The sequence below is a fragment of the Mobula birostris genome, chromosome 7 (genome assembly GCF_030028105.1).
Source record: "Mobula birostris isolate sMobBir1 chromosome 7, sMobBir1.hap1, whole genome shotgun sequence".
In the NCBI taxonomy this organism is placed as follows: domain Eukaryota; kingdom Metazoa; phylum Chordata; class Chondrichthyes; order Myliobatiformes; family Myliobatidae; genus Mobula; species Mobula birostris.
Genome location: NC_092376.1, coordinates 30,932,925 through 30,958,258, shown reverse-complemented (window position 1 = coordinate 30,958,258; position 25,334 = coordinate 30,932,925). Strand labels below are relative to the sequence as shown.

General features: G+C 38.9%; 1 protein-coding gene across 2 annotated transcripts in view; it reads right to left on the bottom strand.

Annotated features, from left to right (window-relative positions):
- Positions 1-25,334, bottom strand: part of LOC140200085 (F-box-like/WD repeat-containing protein TBL1X) — a 385,438-nt gene that overhangs the window by 5,561 nt on the left and 354,543 nt on the right. For both annotated transcript variants that reach the window (XM_072262830.1, XM_072262831.1), the window contains 6 exons: positions 23,772-23,913; positions 20,985-21,048; positions 20,795-20,892; positions 14,394-14,454; positions 13,764-13,885; positions 843-917 (listed from right to left, as the gene is read on the bottom strand). In XM_072262830.1, the coding sequence (XP_072118931.1) occupies positions 843-917; positions 13,764-13,885; positions 14,394-14,454; positions 20,795-20,892; positions 20,985-21,048; positions 23,772-23,913 (562 nt within the window). The remainder of the gene's footprint in view (positions 1-842; positions 918-13,763; positions 13,886-14,393; positions 14,455-20,794; positions 20,893-20,984; positions 21,049-23,771; positions 23,914-25,334) is intronic.

Genomic DNA, 25,334 nt, shown 5'->3' with positions numbered 1-25,334 from the left:
GTATAATCTGCTAATTACTGTTGAATAAAAGACTATTGTATGGCATCACACAGGTGGGATAATTATTTACTGATGGCTTGCCACAGATCTACAGTAACACTTTATCTACATAACTTATTTTGAGCCTGCAGCACAACAAAAGCTGGAATTTATGATAACAGTAAGCTGGTTGTCCTTTGACATCTAAGAAAAGCAATCTTGTATTATCTTCTCTGCACACATCATTAAAAATATTTCACAAATGTAACATATTCACATTTATTTCTAAAGAAAAGGTGGCAATATTAATAAAATTATAAACAGGCATTGTCAACTTGTGCTGTTTTTCTCAGCTGATTTTGCCTTTAAACCATATAAGCTATGGAATCTTGTCACCTTTGTTTAATTTAAATGGTTGTTAACTTTATACAAGTAGGGAATTAGAGCATTAAACAGTAAACAAAATTTGAACACTCATTTGAGTTGCGAGGGATAGGGTTGTGTTTCCACACAAACTGCTATGATGACTGAAATAAAGTGAGGGTCCATATCTTTATGAGGGACACCATCATTTCTTTATGTTTCTATCCAATTTTCTACACAGAAGCAAAATATCCTTGTAACTAATATGATGCAGTGTAGATGAGGCTAAGATGCGTGCCTTTACTTCAGATTGGCGTGTATTTTTAAAAAAAAGACCAAATAATGGGATCATGGACTTAAAAGCTTTCTTATTTTCCACATGAAATTTGGGAATGAAGTGATTGGAAACCTTTAGTTCTCACTTAGTTAAAAACATAGCTGCTGCAAAGATTTATTATCAGAGTTAACAAGGGATTTAAGCCATAATTAAATTGTCCTACCTTCAGTGTCATGTCATCTGAGCACGATGCAAGTAACATGCCAGATGGGTCCCATTTGATTGCATTAACTTCATTCTGAAATGTAAGAAGTGCAAATGAGCAATACTAATAAAAATTGTAAAAACAAGTGTTAACTTTCTCTAGAAGACAGCTTGTTACATTCTCATCTTTGAAATTCTTTGAACAGTTCATAAACTTTTGATGGAGTATTGCAACCCCTGGGAAATGCATCTTGAAACTTTACAGACATCCCACCCTGCAAAAACTCATTTCAGGGAGGTAGCACCATCAATTTGCAGGAGACTCCCAGAACTTCTGGGACAGGTGGGATGTCTGCAATACAGTAGCTCCTTAGCAGCTAGCCAGCTAGTTTAAATAACGTTAGCTATGCCAATGAATGAATGATACCTGTTAAACTCACCTCAACATGTCTTTTACAGTTAGGGTTGACAACTTTCTCACTCCCAAATAAGGGATAAAAGTAGCAGTCAAATATGGGACACTTGTGTTTACCCTGAGAAAGACTACCATGAAGCCTTGTGCGGGCACCTGTGTGCGCATGCGTGTACATGCCGGTTTTTTTTTCTACAAATCGGTTTTGGCTTAATCTTCCCGATTCTGTTAAAGTGAAACGACACCGTACATACATTATTTCTACTTTATATAGGCTGTGTATTTATCATATCATTACTGCTTTTACTATATGTTAGTGTTATCTTAGGTTTTATGTGTTATTTGGTATGATTTGGTAGGTTATTTTTTGGGTCTGGTAACGCTGAAAAAATTTTCCTATATAAGTTAATGGTAATTGCTTCTTCGCTTTACGTCATTTTGGCTTACGAATGGTTTCATAGGAACACTCTACCTTACCGGGGGGAATACGGTACAAGGGCGGTCCCATATGGGACAAACCAATTTAGCCCAATATACGGGATGTCCCAGCTAATATGGGACAGTTGGCAACCCTATTTACAGTCTTAACCCACCATGGGCAATAGAAAAGTCACTGTTGCAAACAGGGCAGCGAGCAACACTCATTATTTTTGACCCCTATTAGGCAGGGGTACACTTTAGTGTAGTCTGGGGTGATGTACGTTTTATATTTTCTTTTTTTGGAACACTCTGCCATGGTGCTCTCTCTCGCTCTCTCTCTCAATAAAGTTGATTTCCGAGATATTGTATATAATTTACCGGCATCAGGGAGCCGCTATCAATATGCGGGAGACTCCCGGAACTTCCGGGAGAGGCGGGATGTCTGACTTTAGGTACTTCTTTATCATTTTTTCCTCCATTCTTGTGAATAATTTGTCCTGGGTATGTACTTATTCTATAAGTCAATATTCTATTTTCTTTTTTAAGTTACTCAGGAACTATGTTTTTCTATATTGTTTTATGGTGACTTTCTTATGTGATAACATGTTCACGTACAACACAACATATAGAACATGTATGCTTTATAAGTGCAAACATAGTAATAAATCGATTATAACTGCACAAGATCCCAAAGATCAATTTTAGGGAATGGAATGGGGTTTGTGGAGCAGCTTTTGTTCAGTACAATTTGCTTTTAATTTACTTCTCCCTCGAAGCACATTCCCACATCTGTGTTGATGCATACTCCCATATCCAAGGTTCAGATCGAGATAGAGAAGAAATGAAAGAAATTCAGGAGGAGAAAAAGCTCAAGTTAGTAGTGAGAGGGATAATGAAATAATGTACTGAGAGTTCTGTGAGGACAATCTTTGCTTCTCAATATCATCTTCCTCACAGAAGAGCTCAGGGCCTTTTGGGAATTTTTGGCAGGCTGCAATCATTTCAAGCAGTTAATGTTTGGCTAAGGAAGTGGAAGGTTTAAAAAGAACTTGGGGCCTTTCAGGACATTTTAGTGGGATGCAATCATAAAGATCTCTAAGGGACTCAGCAAAGGTCAATAAAAAGAAGCGAGGTATATGTGGAGCAGCCATTGTTGGAGTGGATTGTGTTAGAGTGGTCAGGCTTTGGCAATAACAGGCTCAAGTTTCTAGTAAGATTTTTTCTCTCTTTCTTTGTCTATTAGTACATAGATAGTGTGGTGAGAATGGGTCCAAGGTTAAGGGGCATGTTCTTTGTGTGAAATGTGAGAACTCTGGAAAACATCCACTCAAAGAAAGGCAGCATCCATTATTAAGGACCTCCAGCACCCAGGGCATGCCCTTTTCTCACTGTTACCATCAGGTAGGAGATACAGAAGACTGAAGGCACACACTCAGCGATTTAGGAACAGCTTCTTTCCCTCTGCCATTCGATTTCTAAATGGACATTGAAGCTCTGAACACTACCTCACTTTTTTTTGCACATTTAAAAAAAAATCTATTCAATATATGTAATTGATTTGCTTGTTTATTATTATGTTTTATTTAATTTATTTTTTTTCTCTCTTTCTCTGCTAGATTACGTATTGCATTGAACTACTGCTGCTAAGTTAACAAATTTCACGTCACATGCTGGTGATAATAAACCTGATTCTTATTCCTTGATAACTATATCTGCATAAACTGCAACAAGCTGCAGCTTCTTACAGACGATGTTAAGGAACTGGAGCTGCAGCACAATAACCTTCAGAGAGGATTTGGGAGAATTAGGAGGTGATAGATAGGAGCTACCCCTAGGTGGGAGTAAGAATATGATGATTTGGTGGATGAATGTGTGACTGAGGAACTCCTGCAGGAGGCAGAACTTTAGATTTCTGGATTATTGGGATCCCTTCTGAGGAAGGCATGACTTGTACGAAAAGGATAGGTTACATCTGAACCCAAGAGGGACCGATATCCTAGCTGGCAGGTTTGCCACAGCAGTTAGGGAAGGTTTAAACTAAATTGGCTGTGGGATGGGAACTAGTGATAGGGTTGAGTATACAACTAGATGAAGAATGCAGTGAGACTATCAGGAAGGGCAGACTGATGATAAAGCAAAATCCCAGTCAGTGGAATAAGTTGCAGTACAACATGGGGACAAATCTGAAAGGGTGAAGAATATGGGACTAAAGGTGTTATATTCGAATGCATGTAGTGTACAGAATAAGGTAGATGATCTTGTAGTGCAGTTAGAGATTGATAAGTATGATGTCCTGGTCATCAACCAGCCATGGCTGAAAGACTATAGTTGGAAACTAAAAATCTAAGGATGCACATTGTATCAAAAGGACAGGCAGGTACGTGGAGGGGTGGGGTGGTTCTGTTGGTAAAAAATGAAATCAAATCCTTAGAAAGAGGTGACATAGGATCAAAAGACGTAGAATCCTTGTGGTAGGGTTAAGAAACTGCAAAGGTAAATATACTCTGATGCGAGATACATACACACCTCTGAGCAGTAGCCAGGATGTGGGCTATAAATCACACTGAGAGATAGAAAATACATGTCAAAAGGGCAATGTCACAATAGTCATGGGGAATTTCAATATGCAGGTAGATTGTAAAAAATCAGGTTGGTGTTGGGTCCCAAGAGAGAGAATTTGTAGAAAGCCTACGAGATGGCTTTTAAAGCAGTTTGTGGTTGAGCCCACTGGGGGAAAGGCTATTCTGGATTGGGTGTTGCATAATGCACTGGATTGCCATGGATCAATACCGTTAAGCAACAGCTTTGTGGACCCCAGTATGAGAACCACTGCCTTAGGGGGCAGTGATCATAATATGATAAGACTTCACCCTGTAATTTGAGATGCAGAAGCTAAAGTCATATATATCAGTATTACAGTGGAGTAAAGGGAAGTATAAAGGCATAAGAGAGGTGCTGGACAAAGTTGATTGGAAGGGGTCTCTAGCAGGCATGACGGCAGAACAGCAGTGGCTGAAGTTTCTGGGAGCAATTCAGAGGGCCCAGGATATATACATCCCAAAGAAGAAGTAGCATTCTAATGGCAGGATGAGACAACTGTGGCTGACAAAGTAAGTCAAAAAACAACAGAAAAGCAAAAAAGAGGGCATGTGATAGAGCAAAAAGTAGTAGGAATTTAGAGGATTGGGAACCTTTTAAAAACCAACAGAAGGCAGTTCAAAAACCATGAGGAGGTAAAAGATAAAATATTAAGGTAAGCTAGCCAAAGGTATCAAAGGTAATACCAAAAGTTTTCTCAAATATGGAAAGAGCAAAAGAGAGCCGAGAATGGATATTGGACCACTGGAATATGACCCTGGAGGGGTAGGAAATGGGGAAAAGGAAATGGCAAACAAACTAATTAAGTATTTTACATCTGTCTTCACTGTGGAAGACACTAGTAGTATGCCAGAAGTTTGAGAGTGTCAGTGGCAGAAGTGAGTGGAGTTGCTATTACTAGGGAAAAGATGCTTAGGAAGCTGAAAGGTCTGAAGGTAGATAAGTCACCTGGACCAGATGGAATACACCCCACAGTTCTGAAAAAGGTGCTGGACAGATTGTGGAGGCATTTGTAATGATCTTTCAAGAATCACTAGATTCCAGCCCGGTTCCTGAAGACTGGAAAATTATAAATGTCACTCCACTCTCAGCTTGACGTCAGTGGTTGGGAAGGGAAATCGCTGCCACAAACAGCTATGGAGGTCAAGTCATTGGGTGTATTTAAGGTGGAGGTTGATATGTCTGGGTGTGAAAGGTTACAAGGGGAAGGCAGGAGAATGGGGTTAAGAAGGAAATGGATCAGCCATGACAAAATAGCGTAATTCTGCTCCTATATTTTATGGTCTAAGTTGCAGAAGGCAGGTACCTGGGTGACTGTCAAGAAAGGGAAAGGGAATAGGTAGCCCATGCAGAGTACCCCTGTGGCTGTTCCCTTCAATAATAAGTACACTACTTTGGATACTGTTGGGGGAGACGACCTACCAGGGATACTGCAGCGACCAGATCTCTGGCATTGTAGCTCAGAAGGGAAGGAGGAAGAAGAGGGAGTGCAGTAGTGGTGGGGAATTCCACAGTTAGAGGAGTAGACAGGGGATATTGTGGACATGAAAGAGACATCTGGATGGTATGTGGTATGTTGCCTCCCAGGTGTCAGGGTCAGGGATATCTCAGATCAGGTCCACAGCATTCATAAGGAGAGTGAGCAGCCAGAAGACGTGACACCTGGTATCAATGACACAGTAAGAAAAGGAAGGAAGACCTGAAGAGAGGATATAGGGAGTTAGGTAAAAGGCTGAAAAGCAGGACGTCCAGGGTAGTGATCTCAGGACTGCTGCCAGTGTCATGCACCAGTGAGGGATAGAATAGGATGATTTGACAGTTGAATGTGTGGCTGAGGAATTGGTGCCTGGCCAGGGTTTCAGATTTCTGGATCTTTGGGGTCTCTTCTAGGGAAAGAATGACCCATACAAAAAGGATGAGTTACAACTGAACTCAAGGTGCTACAATATTTTTGTGGATAGGCTTGCTGGAGCTATTGAAGAGGGTTTAAACTAATTTGGCAGGAAGTGGGAACCAGGACGGTAGAGCTGAAAATGGGGCAGTTGATATACATTACAAGTAGATATAGTGCGCAGTGAGACTGTGAGAAAGGACAGGCAGATGATAGGACAAAATTGCAGTCAGTGGAGTGAGTTGAAGTATAACATGAAGGGAAAATTTAGAATGGTGATGAAAACAGCACTGAAAGTGTTGTATCTGAATACATGCAGTATATGAAATAAGGTAGATGATCTTGTCATGTAGAAGAACCTCGATTTGTGGCGAAAGAAGATCATGGAATTTAGCATCCAAGGATGCACATTATATTGAAAGGACAGGCAGGTAGTCAGAGGAGGTGGGATAGCTCTGTTGGTAAAAAATGAAATCAAATCCTTAGAAGGAGGTGGCATAAGATCAGAAGATGTAGAATCCTTGTGGGTATAGTTAAGAAACTTAAAATAGACCTTGATGGTCCTCAACACTAAAATAGACCTTGATGGCATTACGCGCAGGTCTCTGAACAGTCGTCAGGATGTAGAACGTAGAACACAGAAAACCTATAGCACAATACAGGCCCTTTGGCCCACAATGCTGTGCTGAACATGTACTTACTTGAGAAATTACCTTGGGTTACCCATAGCCCTCTATTTTTCTAAGTTCTATGTACCTATCCAGGAGCCTCTTAAAAGACCCTATTGTATCCACCTCCACCACTGTGGCCGGCAGCCCATTCCACACACTCACCATGCTCTGCATAAAAAACTTAAGCCCTGACATCTTCTCTGTACTTACTTCCAAGCACCTTACAACGATGTCCTCTTGTGTTAGCTATTTCAGCCCTGGGATAAAGCCTCTGACTATCCACACGATCAACGCCTCTCATCATCTTATACACCTTTATCAGGTGACCTCTCATCCTACATTGCTCCAAGGAGAAAAGGTCAAATTCACTCAACCTATTCTCATAAGACATGCTCCCCAATCCAGGCAACATCCTTTTAAATCTCCTCTGCACCCTATCTATAGTTTCCACATCCTTCCTGTAGTGAGGCGACCAGAAATGAACACAGTACTCCAAGTGGGGTCTGACCAGGGTCCTATATATCTGTAACATTACTGTTTGGCTCTTGAACTCAATCCCATGGTTAATGAAGGTCAATATACCGTTTGCCTTCTTAACCACACAGTCAACCTGCGCAGCATCTGTGGACTTGGAACCCAAGATCCCTCTGATCCTCCACACTGCCAACAGTCTTACCATTAATACTATATTCTGCCATCATATTAGACCTACCAAAACGAACTACCTCATACTTATCTAGGTTGAACTCCGTCTGCCACTTCTCAGACCAGTTTTGCATCCTATCAATGTCCTGCTGTAACCTCTGACAGCCTTTCACACTATCCACAACACCCCAACCTTTGTGTCATCAATAAATTTACTAACCCATCCCCCCACTTCCTCATCCAGGTAATTTATAAACATCACGAAGAGAGGGGGTCCTAGAACAGATCCCTGAGGCACACCACTGGTCACCAACCTCCATGCAGAATATGACCTGTCTACAACCACTCTTTGTCTTCTGCATGCAAGCCAGTTCTGGATCCACAGAGCAATGTCCCCTTGGATCCCTTGCATGGGGTACCTTATCAAATGCCTTGCTGAAATCCATATACACTACATCGACTGTTCTACCTTCATCAATGTGTTTAGTCACATCCTCAAAAAATTCAATCAAGCTCGTAAAGTACGAACTGCCTTTGACAAAGCCATGCTGACTATTCTTAATCATATTATGTCTCTCCAAATGTTCATAAGTCCTGCCTCTCAGGATCTTCTCCATCAACTTACCTACCATTGAAGTAAGACTCACTGGTCTATAATTTCCTGGGCTATCTCTACCCCCTTTCCTGAACAAGGGAACAACATCTGCAACCCTCCAACCTCCGGAACCTCTCCGGTCCCCATTGATGATGCAAAGATCATTGCCAGAGGCTCAGCAATCTCTTCCCTCACCTCCTACAGTAGCCTGGGTATATCTCGGCTGGTCCCGGTGAGTTATCCAACTTGATGCTTTCCAAAAGCTCCAGCACATCCTCCTTCTTAATGTCTATACACTCAAGCTTTTCAGTCAGCTGTAAGTCTTCCCAACAATCGCCAAAGTCCTTTTCCATAGTGAATACTGAAGCGAGGTATTCATTAAGTACCTCCGCTACCTCCTACGCTTCCATTCCCACTTTTCCACTGCCACACTTGATTGGTCCTAATCTCTCATGCCTTATCCTCTTGCTCTTCATATATTTGTAGAATGCCTTGGGATTTTCCTTAATCCTGCTAACCAAGGCCTTCTCATGGCCCCTTCTGGCTCTCCTAATTTCATTCTTAAGCTTTTTCCTGCTAGCCTTATAATTTTCTAGATCTCTATCATCACCTAGTTTTTTGAACCTTGTGTAAGCTTTTCTTATCTTCTTGACTAGATTTTCAACAGCCTTTGTACACCACGGATCCTGTACCCTACCATCCTTTCCCTGTCTCATTGGAACATACCTATGCAAAACACCATGCAAATATCCCCTGAACATTTGCCATATTTCTGCCGTACATTTCCCCGAGAACACCTGCTCCCAACCTACACTTCCAAGTTCCTGCCTGATAGCTTCATATCTCCCCTTACTCCAATTAAACGCTTTCCTAACTTGTTTGTCCCTATCCTTTTCCAATGCTATGGTAAAGGAGATAGAATTATGATCACTATCTCCAAAATGCTCACCCACTGAGAGACCTGACACCCGACCAGGTTCATTTCCCAATACCAGAGCAAGTACAGCCTCTCCTCTTGTAGGCTTATCTACATATTGTGTCAGAAAACCTTCCTGAACATACCTAACAAACTCCACCCCATCTAAACCCCTCGCTCTAGGGAGATGCCAATCAATATTGGGGAAATTAAAATCCCCCATGACAACCCTTTGTTACTGCAGCGTTCCAGAATCTGTCTCTATCTGCTCCTCGACGTTCCTATTAACTAATGGATGGTCTATAAATCACCCAGTAGAGCTATTGACCCCTTCCTGTTTCTAACTTCCACCCAGAGACTCAGTAAACAATCCCTCCATGACTTCCTCCTTTTCTGCAGCCGTGACACTATCTCTGCCCCGTCCCCACCTCTTTTGCTTCCCTCCCTGTCCTTTCTGAAACATCTAAAGCCTGGCACGTTAAGTAGCCATTCCTGCCCAAGCCATCCAAGTCTCTGTAATGGCCACAACATCATAACTCCAAGTACTGATCCACACTCTAAGCTCATCCACTTTGTTTACGATGCTTCTTGCATTAAAATAGACACATCTCAAACCATCAGTCTGAGTGCATCCATTCTCTATCACCTGCCTATCGTTCCTCTCACACTGCCTACAAGCTTTCTCTATTTGTGAGCTAAATGCCCCTTCCACCGTCTCTTCAGATCAGTTCCCACCCTCCAGCAATTCTAGTTTTAACTCTCCCCAATAGCCTAGGCAGACCTCTCTGCCAGGATATTGGTCCCCTTTGGATTCAAGTGCAACCCATCCTTTTTGTACAGGTCCCAGTGATCCAGAAATCAAAATCCTTGCCCCCTGCTCCAAACCCTCAGCTACGCATTTATCCTCCACCTCACTCTTTCCCCATGCTCACTGTCATGTGGCACAGGCAGTAAGCCCACGATTACTACCTTTGAGGTCCTGTTTCTCAGCTTCTTTCCTAACTCCCTGTAGTCCGTTTTCAGGACCTCCTCCCTTTTCCTACCGATGTCGTTGGTACCATTATGTACCACAACCTCTGGCTGTTCACCTTCCCATTTCAGAATAACGTAGACATGATCAGAAACATCTCGGACCCTGGCACCTGGGAAGCAAACTACTATCCGTGTTTCTTTCCTGCGTCCACAGAATTGCTTGTCTGCCCCCCCTAACTATAGAGTCCTCTATCACTGCTGCCATCCTCTTCCTTTCCCTACCCCTCTGAGTCACAGGGCCAGACTCTGTGCCAGAGGGGTGGCCTCTATTGCTTCCCCCAGGTAGGCTCCCCCCCCCCACAACAGTACTCAAACAGGAGGTCTTAACATTAAGGGGACAGCCACAGGGGTACTGTCTAGTATCTGACTCTTGCCCTTCCCTCTCCTGGTACAAATTTTAAAAAAACAGAAGATAGAAAAGATATGTAAAATGGAAAATGTTACGATATTCATGGGGGAATTCAATACGCAGGTAGATTAGAGAGCAGGATTAAATATTATGCCTACAAGGTGGCTTTTAAAACAGCTTGTGGTTGAGTTCACTGGGAGAAAAGCAATTCTGGATTGAGTGTTAGTAATGAACCAGATTTGTTTACAGAGTTTAAGGTAAAGGAACCCTTTCTTTAAGAAGTTGGTACAGGGGCTGCAGAATCCACATCACCAGGTTCAGGAATAGATATTGCCCCTCAACAATCAGGCTCTTGAACATTGAAGAAATCTTCAGTCAACCCATCACTGAACTATTCCTGCAACCTATGGACTCACTTTCAAGGACTCTTAATCTCATGTTCTCAACATTTATTGCTTTTTTATTAATCATTATTATTTCTTTTTTCTTTTGTTTATTGTGTTTTGCACATGATTATATTGTCCATCTTGTTGGTTGCGGTCTTTCACCGATTCTACTATGTTTATTGGATTTACTGTGTTTGCCTGTACTATGTATTTTGCATGGAGGTTGGTGACCAGTGGTGTGCCTCAGGGATCTGTTCTGGGACCCCTACTCTTCATGATTTTTATAAGTGACCTGGATGAGGAAGTGGAGAGTTGGGTTAGTAAATTTGCTGATGACACAAAGGTTGGGGGTGTTGTGGAAAGTGTAGAGGGCTGTCAGAGGTTACAGCGGGACACTGATAGGATGCAAAACTGGGCTGAGAAGTGCAGATAGAGTTCAACCCATATAAGTGTGAGGTGGTTCATTTTGGTAAGTCAAATATGATGGCAGAACATAGTGTTAATGGTAAGACTCTTGGCAGTGTGGAGGATCAGAGGGATCTTGGGGTCCGAGTCCACAGCTGCTGTGCAGGTTGACTCTGTGGTTAAGAAGGCATATGGTGCATTGGCCTTCATCAATCGTGGGATTCAGTTTAAGAGCTGAGAGGTAATGTTGCAGTTATATGGGGCCCTGGTCAGACCCCACTTGGAGTACTGTGCTCAATTCTGGTCGCCTCAGTACAGAAAGGATGTGGAAATCATAGAAAGAGTGCAGAGGAGATTTACAAGGATGTTGCCTGGATTGGGGAGCATGCCTTATGAGAATAGGTTGAGTGAACTCGGCCTTTTCTCCTTGGTATGACAGTGGATGAGAGGTGACCTGATAGAGGTGTACAAGATGATGAGAGGCATTGATCGTGTGGATAGTCAGAGGCTTTTTCCGAGGGCTGAAATGGCTAGCACAAGAGGGCATAGTTTTAAGGTGCTTGGAAGTAGGTACAGAGGAGATGTCAGGGGTAAATTTTTTACGCACAGAGTGGTGAGTGCGTGGCGTGGGCTGCCGGCAGCAGTGGTGGAGGCAGAAATGATAGGGTCTTTTAAGAGATTTCTGGATAGGTATATAGAGTTTAGAAAAATAAGGACTATGGGTAACCCTAGGTAATTTCTAAGGTAAGTACATGTTTGGCACAGCTTTGTGGACTGAAGATCCAGTATTGTGCTGGTTTTCTATGTTTCTACGTTTCATATGTTTGGTGTATGTGGTAACATATAGGTAATTTATATTTTATACTTTATTATCGCCAAACAATTGGTACTAGAACGTACAATCATCACACCGATATTTGATTCTGCGCTTCACACTCCCTGGATTACAAATATTAAATATTATAAATATTAAAAATAGTTAAAATTAGTAAATATTAAAAATTTAAATTATAAATCGTAAATGGAAAATAGAAAAATGGGAAGTAAGGTAGTGCAAAAAAATCAAGAGGCAGGTCCGGATATTTCGAGGGTATGGCCCAGATCTGGGTCAGGATCCACTCAGCAGTCTTATCACAGTTGGAAAGAAGCTGTTCCCAAATCTGGCCGTACGAGCCTTCAAGCTCCTGAACCTTCTCCCGGAGGGAAGAGGGACGAAAAGTCTGTTGGCTGGGTGGGCGTGTCCTTGGTTATCCTGGCAGCACTGCTCCAACAGCGTGCGGTGTAAAGTGAGTCCACGGATGGAAGATTGGTTTGTGTGATGTGCTGCGCTGTGTTCACGATCTTCTGCAACTTCTTTCGGTCTTGGACAGGACAACTTCCATACCAGGTTGTGATGCACCCTAGAGGAATGCTTTCTACGGTGCATCTATAAAAATTAGTGAGGATTTTAGGGGACAGGCCGAATTTCTTTAGTTTTCTCAGGAAGTAAAGGCGCTGGTGGTCCTTCTTGGCAGTGAACTCTGCTTGGTAATTTGATAATAACTTTACTTTGAACTTGGGAGGCAGTGATTAAAATATGATAGAATTCACTCTGCAGTTTGAGAGTCAGAAGTTAAATTGAGATGTATCATTATTACAGTCGAGTAAAAAGAATTACAGAGGCATGATAGAGGAACCGGCTAACATTGATTGGAAGGGGACACTAGCGGGGCTGACAGTCAAACAGCAATGTTTGGAGTTTCTGGGAGCAATTTGGAAGGTGCAGGGTAGATTTAGCCCAAAGAAGAAGTATTCTAATAGAGGACGATGCAACTGCTGCTGACAAGGGAAGTCAAAGACAGCATAAAAGCAAAAGAGAGGGCATGTAATATAGCAAAAATTAGTGGGAAGTTAGAGGATTGGGAAGCTTTTAAAAACCAACAAAAGGCAACTCAAAAAACCATAAGGAGAGAAAAGATGATATATGAAGGTAAGCTAGCCAGTATTATCAAAGAGAATACCAAAAGTTTTTTCAGCAAAACACAATTTCTAATATCTTGCTCAAAAACTAGTAGAAAACGATTGTTTGTGTTGTTACCTATTCAATCTCTTATTAACATAGCACTGGATAAATTCATTATCTTATTAATTACTTAATTGACGTGCAGAAAATTTACTAACCAAAAGACACTTGGACTGTACATGGATAGGAAAAGTTTACAGGGATATGGGCCATATGCAGGCAAGTGAACTGGCTTAGGTGGGCATCGTGGTTGACACCGATGAGTTCAGTCAAAGAGCCTGTTTCTGTGCTCACCATCAGCACCACACTACATTTACACCTAAAGATAACATTTCCTATATGTTACATATCTAAATAGTTGTTAGCCTATCCCACACTCTTAGCAAAAAAAAATACGTCCTCTTAAAAAACAACAGATTTTTGCTTAGAAGGTTCAGAAAATGTATTTGATAAAAAAAGTTACACAGAGCAATAGATTCAGAAGAATTCCTTCAGATCAAAACTCCCTGCAAAGTATTATTCATTGTCAATAACATACAATATATAGTTGCTCTAAAGCTATGTAATGTCAGCACTGCACAAAAATATCGTTCACCTCCACTGAAATTGTTAACTTACAGTATGCCCTTGGAATGTTTTTACAGGACGGTCACAGCCGAGTCGGCACACGTGAATGCACATGTCAGTGCTGCAGGATGCAAATGTAGTGTTGTTCTGCCAATCTACATCCAAAGCAGGAGCTGCAAAAATAGCAAATGATTTTTGAAAGCAGAGAACTCCAAAGTTGAAGTCAATAGCACATTACAAAACCAATCAAGCAGGACAAGGGGAATGCAGCTTTTTTAAAGAATGTTCAGCTTCTTTTGCTGTTCAGGTCCTGCAATCTCATTGGAGATGTTTTTGCAGTGGAGAATCAGACAGGAATTATGATAAGTGATATTTTCCAATTGGTTTTGCTTCCTTAGCCATGCTCCCAATTCTGCATAGCCTCCTGTTCATATAGTTTATATTAGCCTGTTGGTCAAAAAAAACAAATTTTGAGACATAAAAGAATGTAGGTGTTGGAGTTTGGGGAAACAATCTGCAGGAGGAACTCTGTGTGCCAAACAACATCTGTGGGAGGAAAGGAATTGTCAACATTTCAGGTTGAAACCCTGCATCAGACAATGAAGTTATGCACAACTGAAATCCAAAGTAGATAATTAATGCATAATGGCTAGTTAAATATATAAAACTATTCCATCTTACCTGAATGAAATGGAAATTGTTGCTTTGCTTCACCTGTATGAGCATCCCAAATTATTGTTGTCTGAAGAGGAATAATGAAAAAGATATTACAAATTGGAAGCAAATTGGTTTCTTGTCTGATACAGGAGAATTACTAAGTGACAATCATTGGTTTGCTTTCTTTTTGTTCAAAAAGTGAATTGATGCTGGAAATAATCATGGAAGATATAATGCTCTTTCTTTCTTTCTTTTTAAATCTTTTTATTGAATAAGTATACAAAGGGTAAACCATAAAGGCACTAATACACTGTTAGAAATTACAGGAGATATTAATACAGAAGAAAAAATTGATACAAACAGTGCAATTTAAACATAAAATGATATGGTAAAATAATAGTATACTGATTTTTATATCAATAAAGAAAAGGAAAAAAGACCCCCAAAAAAAACCCACCGTGCAACTAAACTAAAAGCAAAGCAATGGGCTAACTTGGAAACAGGTAGAGTTAAAGAACTTAAAATCACGTCCTCAAACCCGACCTCCATTAAAAACAGTTAAAAAAAAGGCAAGAAGGAAATATAAATATGGAACAAAAGAGAAAAAAAAATTACATTAAATGAAAATATTGAATAAAAGATCTCCAGGTCTGTTCAAATTTAAGTGAGGAATCATAAAGATTACTTCTAATTTTCTCCAAATTTAAGCATAATATCGTCTGGGAAAACCAAAAAAAGGTAGTTGGAGCACTAGGCTCTTTCCAATGTTGTAAGATACATCTTTTCGCCATTAAAGTAAGAAATGCAATCATTCTACAGGCTGAAGGGGAAAGATTACTGGAAATTTTAGGTAATCCAAAGATAGCAGTAATAGGATGAGGAGAAATATCTATATTCAATACCTTTGAGATAATATTAAAAATGTCTCTCCAAAAAGTTTCCACAGTAGGACAAGACCAAAACATATGAGTTAAAGAGGCTATCTGCCCCGGACATCTATCACAAGAAGGATTAATATGAGAATAGAAACGAGCTAATTTATCTTTGGACATATGTGCTCTATGAACAACTTTAAATTGAATTAGGGAATGTTTAGCACAGATAGAGGAAGTATTGACTAATTGTAAAATCTGCCCCCAGTCATCCACGGAAATAATAGAACCCAATTCTTGTTCCCAATCTGACCTAATCTTATCAAATGGAGCTTTCCTAAGTTTTATAATAATATTATAAATAATAGCCGTTACACCTTTCTGACATGGATTAAGGTTAATTATACTATCTAAAATATATGTAGGAGGTAGCGTTGGAAAGGAAGAGAGTATAGTACTTAGGAAATTTCTAACTTGGAGATATCTAAAAAAATGTATTCTTGGTAAATTATATTTACTAGATAATTGTTCAAAAGACATAAGGGAACCATCTAAAAATAAATCCAAAAACCGTGAAATACCCTTAGTCTTCCAAATTTGAAACGCACGATCCGTGAAAGAGGGAGGAAAAAATATGTTACCTAAAATAGGTATCGCTAGCCCAAATTGGTTAAGATCAAAAAATTTTCTGAATTGAAACCAAATACGCAAGGTATACTTAACTATCGGGTTAGAGACCAGTTTAAGGCGTTTCAAATCAAAAGGAAGAGAGGAACCTAAAATAGAACGAAGTGCATAGCCCTGAGCAGATTGTAATTCCAATACTACCCATTTAGGAATGGATAGTATATCTTGGTCAAGTAACCAAAATTTCATATGTCGAATATTAATTGCCCAATAATAGAATCTAAAGTTAGGTAATGCTAGACCTCATCTCTCTTGGCTTTCTGTAAATGTATTTTATCCAATCTCGGGTTTTTATTTTGCCAAATAAATGAAGAAATTTTAGAGTCAACTTTATCAAAAAAAGATTTTGGAACAAAAATCGGTAATGCCTGAAATATATATAAAAATTTTGGCAGAATAAACATCTTAACTGCATTAATACCACCAATCAAAGCTAAATATAATGGAAACCATTTAGGTGAAAGTTGAGTAATATGGACAATTAAGGGTAAAAAATTAGTCTTAAATAAATCTTTGTATTTACAAGTAATTTTAATCCCAAGATATGAGAAATAATTATTAATCAATTTAAACAGAAAGTTATGATACAAGGGAAGTTGTTTATTAATCGGAAAAAGTTCACTCTTACTAAGGTTTAATTTATAACCTGAAAAAAGACTAAATTGTGCTAATAAATCTAAAGCAGCAGGGATAGATTTTTGAGGATTAGAAATATATAAAAGTAAGTCTTCAGCATAGAGGGATATTTTATGGGACTTTAGGCCCCGAGTTATCCCAATAATATTTGGAGATTCTCGAATGGCAATTGCAAGAGCTTCTAATGCAATATCAAATAATAAAGGACTAAGAGGACAACCTTGTCGAGTACCTCGAAAAAGAGGGAAAAAAGGTGAGCTTAAAGAGTTAGTACAGACCAAGGCCATAGGAGAATGATATAACAGTTTAATCGAGGATATAAATTTTGAGCTAAAATTAAACATTTCAAACACTTTAAATAAGTAAGGCCATTCTACTCTATCAAAAGCTTTTTCAGCATCTAAAGAGATAACACAGTCAGGAACATTTTGTGAGGGGGTATAAACAATATTTAACAGTGTGCGAATGTTATAGAAAGAGTAACGACCTTTAATAAAACCCGTTTGGTCTTCCGAAATAATAAAAGGGAGTACTTTTTCTAATCTGTTTGCTAATAATTTAGAAAAAATTTTAGAATCAACATTTAATAAAGATATTGGTCTATAAGATGCGCATTGAGCAGGATCTTTATCCTTCTTTAATATTAGAGAGATTGACGCTCTATAAAAGGATTCGGGAAGTTTACCAAGTTTTAATGAAGCCTCTAAAACCCTACAGAACCAAGGGATTAATGAAGGTACAAAAAACTTATAGAATTCCATGGTAAACCCATCAGGGCCAGGAGCTTTCCCCAGGTTCATAGAGGAAATAACATTCTTAATCTCATCAGTAGTAATGGAAGTATCAAGCATAGAAGACATATCCTGTGAAATCTCAGGAAAATCTAGGTTATCTAAAAAGTCATTCATATATTGAGAGTCTCGTAAAGACTCAGATTGATATAAGGAAGAATAAAAATCAAAGAAGGTTTGATTGATCTCCGCATGATCAAATATCAGTCGATCATTTTGATTATAAATCTGATTAATTTGAGATTTAGTATAATTAGACTTCAGTTAGTTAGCCAACAGTTTACCAACTTTGTCACTGTGTACATAAAATTCACTTCTTGTTTTCTTTAATTGGTTTACAATTGAGGACGAAAGTAATAAGCTGTGCTCCATTTGAAGTTCAGTTCTTTGTTTATACAGCTCCTCAGAGGGAGCTGTAACATATTTCTTATCAATTTCCTTAATCTTGTCCACAATTACCAACTCCTCCTGCTTCAACTTCTTCCTCAAAGCAGCAGAATACGAGATAATCTGACCACGAATATAAGCTTTAAAAGTATCCCAAAGAATGTTCACAGAAATATCCTTTGTGTAGTCGATTGTAAAAAAGAAATCAATCTGTTCATTCATAAAGTTAACAAAATCCGAGTCCTGAAGCAGCAACGAAATAAAATGCCATTGTCTATTATTTTGTGTATTGACCTGAATTTTAATAGAAAGCTTAAGTGGAGCATGATCTGAAATGGTTATAGAATCATAATCATATTTAATCACTGAAGAGATAAGCCGAGAGTCAATAAAAAAATAATCAATTCTTGAATCGGAATGGTGAACATGCGAAAAAAAAGAAAAATCTTTTTCCTGAGGATGCAAAAAACGCCAAATGTCCGTCGACCCAGAATCAGAGAGGAATGAGTTAATCAAAGTTGCAGATTTATTAGGTAAGGTCTGTAGAGGAGCCGAACGGTCCAAAACTGGAGATAAGTAAGTATTAAGATCTCCGCCCCAGATCAATGAAAACTCATTCAAATTCGGGAACCGATTAAATAATGATTTATAAAATTCCGGACAGCCCATATTGGGAGCATAAACGTTAACCAAAACTACCTTTTTATTGAATAGTAGACCACTAACCAGTAGAAATCTACCATTCGGATCAGAGAAAATATCATGTTGTACAAAAGTAACTGAGGAGTCTATAAAAATAGAGACACCTCGAATCTTAGCGTTAGAATTCGAATGAAACTGTTGTTCCTTCCAGAATTTAAAAAAACGTAGTCTGTCCCCCCTCCGCACATGGGTCTCTTGTAAAAATAGAACATGTGCTTTAAGTCTCTGGAATACTTTAAAATCTTTTTTCCTTTTAATAGGATGATTAAGACCATTAGTATTCCAGGAGACAAAATTAATAATAGACTCCATAAACCCTAAAGTCAACCCGCAAAAAAGAGGATTGACGATAGGTTCGACCCATGAACCAGGAAAGGGAACAGAACAAACCAGAGATAACGGGTAGGAGAACGCAACCAATGCTTCAGTAATGTAAATAGCCCAAGAAAAAAAAACTAAAACGTGAAGCCCCTCCCACCACCCCCCACCCCATGACCCCAAGGCTAAATCTAAAGCAGACCCGCCAGAAAGAAGCAAGCACTAGAACTACCCCCATGACTTCTGACAGACGCTCACTAAAAGAAGTGTAAATATAAAAAAGATCAGCTAGTTATAAAACAGTAAAAGAATAAAAAAAGTAGAGCAGTTAAGACAAACACGATATAAAACAGAAAAAAAGCCAGAAAATATAAAGAAAACCGTAACAGACTACAGACCCTATGATAACCAAAAAAAAGAAACAAAATTATTAATATAAAACTAGTTAGGAAAACCTACAGAAAAAAGTACATTTAAAGACTACGAAATTTAAGGCCTCAAAGGAAATACACGAAATGATGCTGAGGGAATAACCACCCATAATCCCCAGGGAAAAAGAAAGGAATGACGCAGTTAGAAAGAAAGTTTGGCAACCATATTAATTAATCAAAAAAAACTTTTCTGCCCATATAAAGCAACCAAAAATTAAACCTGACAGATTCACAACCTCCGATCAAACGGAGATAATTAAAAATTACGATTAAGATGTTGAAGGTGAAAATTGATCCAGATAACTCTGGGCATACGATGGAGATTCACAAAAACAAAGGGCTCCGTCAGGCGTACGTATCCTTAAACGCGCAGGGTAAAGCAGCGCTGGTTTTAAATCCATCTTGTAGAGTTCCGACATCACAGATCTGTAACGAACCCGTTGATCCCGAATCTGTTTGTTGAAGTCCTCCACGAATCGGAACTGAAGATCCAAAAAATCAATATAACCTTTAGATCGAACAAATCGAAGCAGTTTCTCCTTGTCTTGAAAGTAATGAAAACGTAAAATGACATGTCGAGGTTTATCTGACTTAGACGAATGTGATGGAACTCTGTGAGCCCGATCCAATAACGGTGGTTGGTCAGGAAATACGGTAGGAAATGCATCTTTTAAAAGTTGAGAAAAAAACTTCATAGGGTTGTCAGATTCAACAGCTTCACGAGCACCAATAATTCAAATATTCTGCCGTCGCATTCTGGATTCTAAGTCAGAGTTTTTAAAAGTCAGAAAGTCCAGTTTTTTCTTCATTGTAGTAATTGTTTCTTCAATTTTCTCCATCTTGAGTTCATTTTGTTGCGTGGATTTCTGAAGATTAGATATAGCCGACTGATGTTCCATAATAGATGTTTGCATTTTATCGATTGAATTTGCAATTTTCTGGAAATTAATTGAAATTTCCGCACGAATCAGCTCCGTTATAGAGGTTGAAATTTCCCTTTGAATTAGATCCAATATAGCTTTCAGAGTCAACAGTGGTTCAGTCAGAAGGAGATCGGTACCTTTCGGTCTAACCGGAGGTTTGCCGTCTTTCCCATTTTTTCCGTTCTTGGACATAGCAGACCTTAAAAGCATCCGAATATCAAAAAGCCCAATTTGTTTCAGATTATTGTAAAAGTCGGTGCCTTAATGGTTAGTTAAATATAGCTGATCATAAGAAAAAAAACTCAGAGGTAATGGAGCGAGTCAAGAGCACGACTTCACTCCATGAGCTCTACCGGAAGTCTCCAATGCTCTTATATGAAATATGTGTCTAAGCCCAAATTCCTCCATACCATTGAGATTCAGTCTCATTGGTGATCTACATCAGGAATAAGCCATAGAACCCAGGATATGACAGATGCACTAGTTGGAAGAGGAAAAGAATAATGAATGTTGTGCTGACATTCACCTGCCCATGACCAAGTCAGAGATCCATTGGCAGGATAATGAGGTAAAAATGCAGCAGGCTATGTGGTCAGGGATATGGAGAAAATATCAGCTAAAATAAATAAAAAGTGTGGTTTCAATTTTCTGCAAACTGGTCCTGAAATTTAATCTTACCTTATCAACTCCTGCACTGAGAATATAATTTCCCTTCTTGTTCCATTTTAAAGCAAATATGGGCCCTTTATGTTGTCCGAGGGTGCTTGCAAGATTGCCTGTGCAAAATAATATCCAATGTCATTGATACAATTAGGTAAGAATCAGACATTTTACAAACCATAGATAACTATTTTTATTTATGACCTACCATCCTTTGTCCATATCCTAGCAAATCCATCATATGATCCAGTGGCCAAAAGTGTTCCGTCACTCTGTGAAAAAAGAATCCTATCAATGCTTAGCTCTCCTTGTGAAAATTAAAGATAAACATTAGCTTTATTGGTCACATGGACATTGAAACATACAGTGAAATGCATCATTTGCTTCAAATCAAATCAGTGAGGATTGCGCTAGGGGCTTCTGGTGCTAATATAGCATGCCCACAATTTACTACCTCTAATCGTACACCTTTGGAATATGGGAGGAAACTGGAGCATCTGGAAGAAACACATGCAATCATGGGAAGAGCATACAAACTCCTTATTGACAATGGTGGGAACAGAACCCTAATCAGTGATTGCTAGCGCATGTACAGTAATTGCCCTAACAGCTACACCACTGCGCACCTTTCTAACTTTCAATTTAAGACCACCTTTAGCATAACGAATACAAAATGGTAAGAAAGATAATATTCCAGAAGTGGGTTAGAAAACTGAAGATATAATCAACAGAGCAGATTTTGAAGTGACTAGGAAGCATCAAAATAGAGGATGATCCAGACAGATCAGAAAAACATCTGAATACTCTGCAACCAAAGAATAGATAAAATGCACAGCATTCTGCATCAGGTCTGTTTCTACATATGAAATTGCACCTTGGAAGGACAGAACAAAGGGAAAGTTCAAGGATGTTGAAGGTGCAATTCAAAACAGTAATAAAGCAAAATGTAAGTCCCTTAAGATTGGAGCTAAATTTTAGATGGAGAGTAAAAATTAGTGATACCATAGAAATAGAAGCACACAATTTTGACCAGCAAATTTATATAATATCTAAATCTCCTTAATGTTTGGGACACCCAAAAGGCCATGAAAGATGGCACCAGTATAGAATGTTCCCTTGGTCAACATCTTCCAGATAGCTCACAAAAATATCCTTTTTTACTTCTTTTACATCTATTATTCACCTTAAATGTGCTTCTGGGACCGTGACAGTTTCAGCATTGACTGCCTGCCTTTTGATTGCTGTGTCTGTGAGCAGCCTATTGCTGTGTGGCTCACTGTGGCAGGTAGGTAAGCCTCTCTGTGTTCGTGTGGTGTCCTTCTCTTTCAATGAATCTAGGTGATATCAAAGGATGGTATCGTGGTTCTGCATTTATTGATTGGACTATTGCATTTAAAGACTGTGGACTTTTTCTGACTTTTGGTTTTCATATTCTGTGTTTTTTTTAATCACCTGTTCCTTTTCTGTTTTTTTGTGCGAGGGTATTTGGGGGTTGATATTGTGTTGTTTTCTGTTAGTTTTTTGTGTGACGGAGGGGTTGCTTTTTGGGGGTCAATGTTCCTGTTCCATTTTGTGCAAGGGGGGGCGGGGGTTGATGATCTGGATGCCATTCTCTTTTGTGGGGGGGGGGTTGATGTTTCTCTCTGAATGACTTTCATGTTCTTTCTTTATTTCATGGTTATTTGGAGAAGACAAATTTCAGAGTTGTATATGGATACATGCTTGATAATAAATGAACCTTTGAACAATGCAAGGTTATTTTTATTCCTTTGGTGCTGAGCAGAGGTTGGAATCAGGAAATAGAGTGTGAGGTTTTATGTTGGAACTGAAGAGGATACCTTTAATTATGCCAAGGTTATTTCTAGTACTAGTTCTTTTGTGAAATGTAGACGCAGGTTTGACATGTTACAGAAGATCTAATGGCCAGAAAAAGGTGAGATCAAAACTGAATAAAATAGTGCAGCAAGTCAAGTTTGTCTGTGAAAATTAACCAGGTACAGTAGAAAGTGCAATTCAGCACAGAATACCCTATTTTCAGTAGAGTATAAATCACACTAAACATTCAGCTGAAATGCTCATGTTCCCACATAACTCAGTACTTGACCCTGAATCCTTCAAAGTGAGCCAAAATTCAGATCAATTTTGGTTCAAGGTTTGTGCCAACTCTTCTCATATCACATTTACAAATCCCATACTAATAATACTATTAGCATACTGTAGCTTCTAGTTCTGGAGGTATGCCAGATTACATCATAATTGCAGCTGTGGAGGGTGGGTGTGGGCTGTAGCAAGTGTACTTACAAAATCAGTGTGTGGAACAGAATTTTACTAAGCAGAAAAAAAGTCATTTAGCACAGTAATCTGTAATGTTGATGTACTAAGGCACACGTGTAATCAGTTTGCTCTGACTCATCACAGTAAGCTTGGAGTAGGTACTGCTGTTTTTTCCCTTAGGCTTGTCCTAAATACCCTTGAACTTCATCAATTAAATTAATGCAAGGAATTCCCTCTAACAATGATGACACCCAAAAGAAATAAAAAGCAAGGTAATTGCATGCAAACTACTAACTCAATCAAATATTTATTTTTTACATCAACAAAGGCAAGTGAAAATTAAATTTCTGAAATACAATTTCTAGCTGATGACTGATATAAGGAGGAAGCTTTCAGAGAATAATTTAGAGGATTAGAAAGTGACTGATTATTAAATCTGAACTATATGGATATTACATGAACATTGCATGGAATGGTTGTTTAAAGAACTCTTGCCAAAATAAGACATTATTTAGTGACAGGATGTTTTCAATACAGTAATATAAATGAAACAAAACAAAACATTATTTGTAATTCATTAACTCACAAAGACTACTTATTTGGGAGCACTACTTTTGATTCCTAATGATGTTCTCTTGACAATTAAAGATTGAGTTAATAGATTTTAATTACAATGACTCACACAAGGTTACAAATTGATTTTATAACCATAGAAACTTACATTCCAGTCGAGTGATGTAACATCCTTATTGCTGGGAACATCCTGTCCGCCCTCCCTGATACAATGCCTTAGTACTAATTGAGTAGGGCCACCATTGCTATTTTCATTGAGGTTCCATATTCTTGCAGTTGAGTCTCCAGAACTAGAAAGATGACAAATTACTTTTTTTTTTACAAGTTATGAAATTTCATATTCCCCATCTTGGTAATTAGATGTCTGAAACATTCATCTTCGAGCCCCCAGTGCATAAGGATTAACCAAGAAATCAACTCTAGAGGTAAATATTGCGACAGAGGTAACCATCCATCTTCATCCCTTTGTATCTTTCTATAATCATACATGGCTGACCACAGTACCTTCCACCTTCTCAATGCATGATTCATCTGGGTGGAATTATGCATATGTGCTTTCATTATTTTATTTATTTTTATTTTCGAGATGCACCATGGTAACAGACCCTTCTATCCAACTAGTCCACATTGCTCAATTACACCCATGTGACCAACTAACTTACTAATCCACATGTCTTTGAAATGTAGGAGGTAACAGGAGAACCCAGGCAGTCATGAGGAGAATATACAAATTCCTATCAAACAGTGGAGAAAAACGATCTGTATCACTGGCAATGAAATGGCATTATGCTTTAACACTACACTATTGTGCCACCTTTCACTATTTAAAATAGAAACAGAAAATACTCAGCAGTTCAGGCAAGAAAGAAAGAAGGAAAGAATTATTGTTTCATTTCAAGACACTTGTTTTGAAAAGTATTTGACCTGGATTATTAACTGCTCTACTTTTCACAGATTCTGCCTGATATGCTCTGGGTTTCCATAATTATTGTTTTTATTTCTGATCACTAGCATGCACATTTTTAATTATTCTGCATTCCTACCTCTCTAGTTGCAGTTAGAGAATCATCTGCTATCGTTTTCCTTTCAGTTCCAAACCTTCATAATGGTCCCACTTGAGGATCTTTCCCAAACTCCCTCCTCTTACCATTTCACTCAGTGGTTACTTTATTAATTACCTCCTGTACCTAATAAAGTGGCTACTGAGTATAGGTTCTTGGTCTTCTTCTGCTGTAGCCCATCTACTTCAACATTTGATATGTTGTGTATTCAGAGATGCCCTTCTGCACACTACTGTTGCAACATATGGTTTTTTGAGTTACTGTCACCTTCCTGTCTGCTTGAACCAATCTGGTCATTCTCTGACCTCACTCATTAACAAGGTGATTTCACTCACAGAACTGCTGCTCACTGGATATTTTTCATTTTCCACACCATTTTTTATAAGTTCTAGAGACTATTGTGAATTAAATTGAATCGACTTTATTTCTTACATCCTTCATATAAATGAGTAAAAATCTTTACGTTACGTCTCCATCTAAATGTGCAATGTGCAATTGATAGTAATTTATAATAAAAATTATGTACATCAGGACAGTCAATATAACATAGAAATACAATTGTATTAGCATGAATTAACCAGTCTGATGGCCTTGGTGGAAGAAGCTGTCCCGGAGCCTGTTGTTCCTGGCTTTTATGCTGCAGTACCATT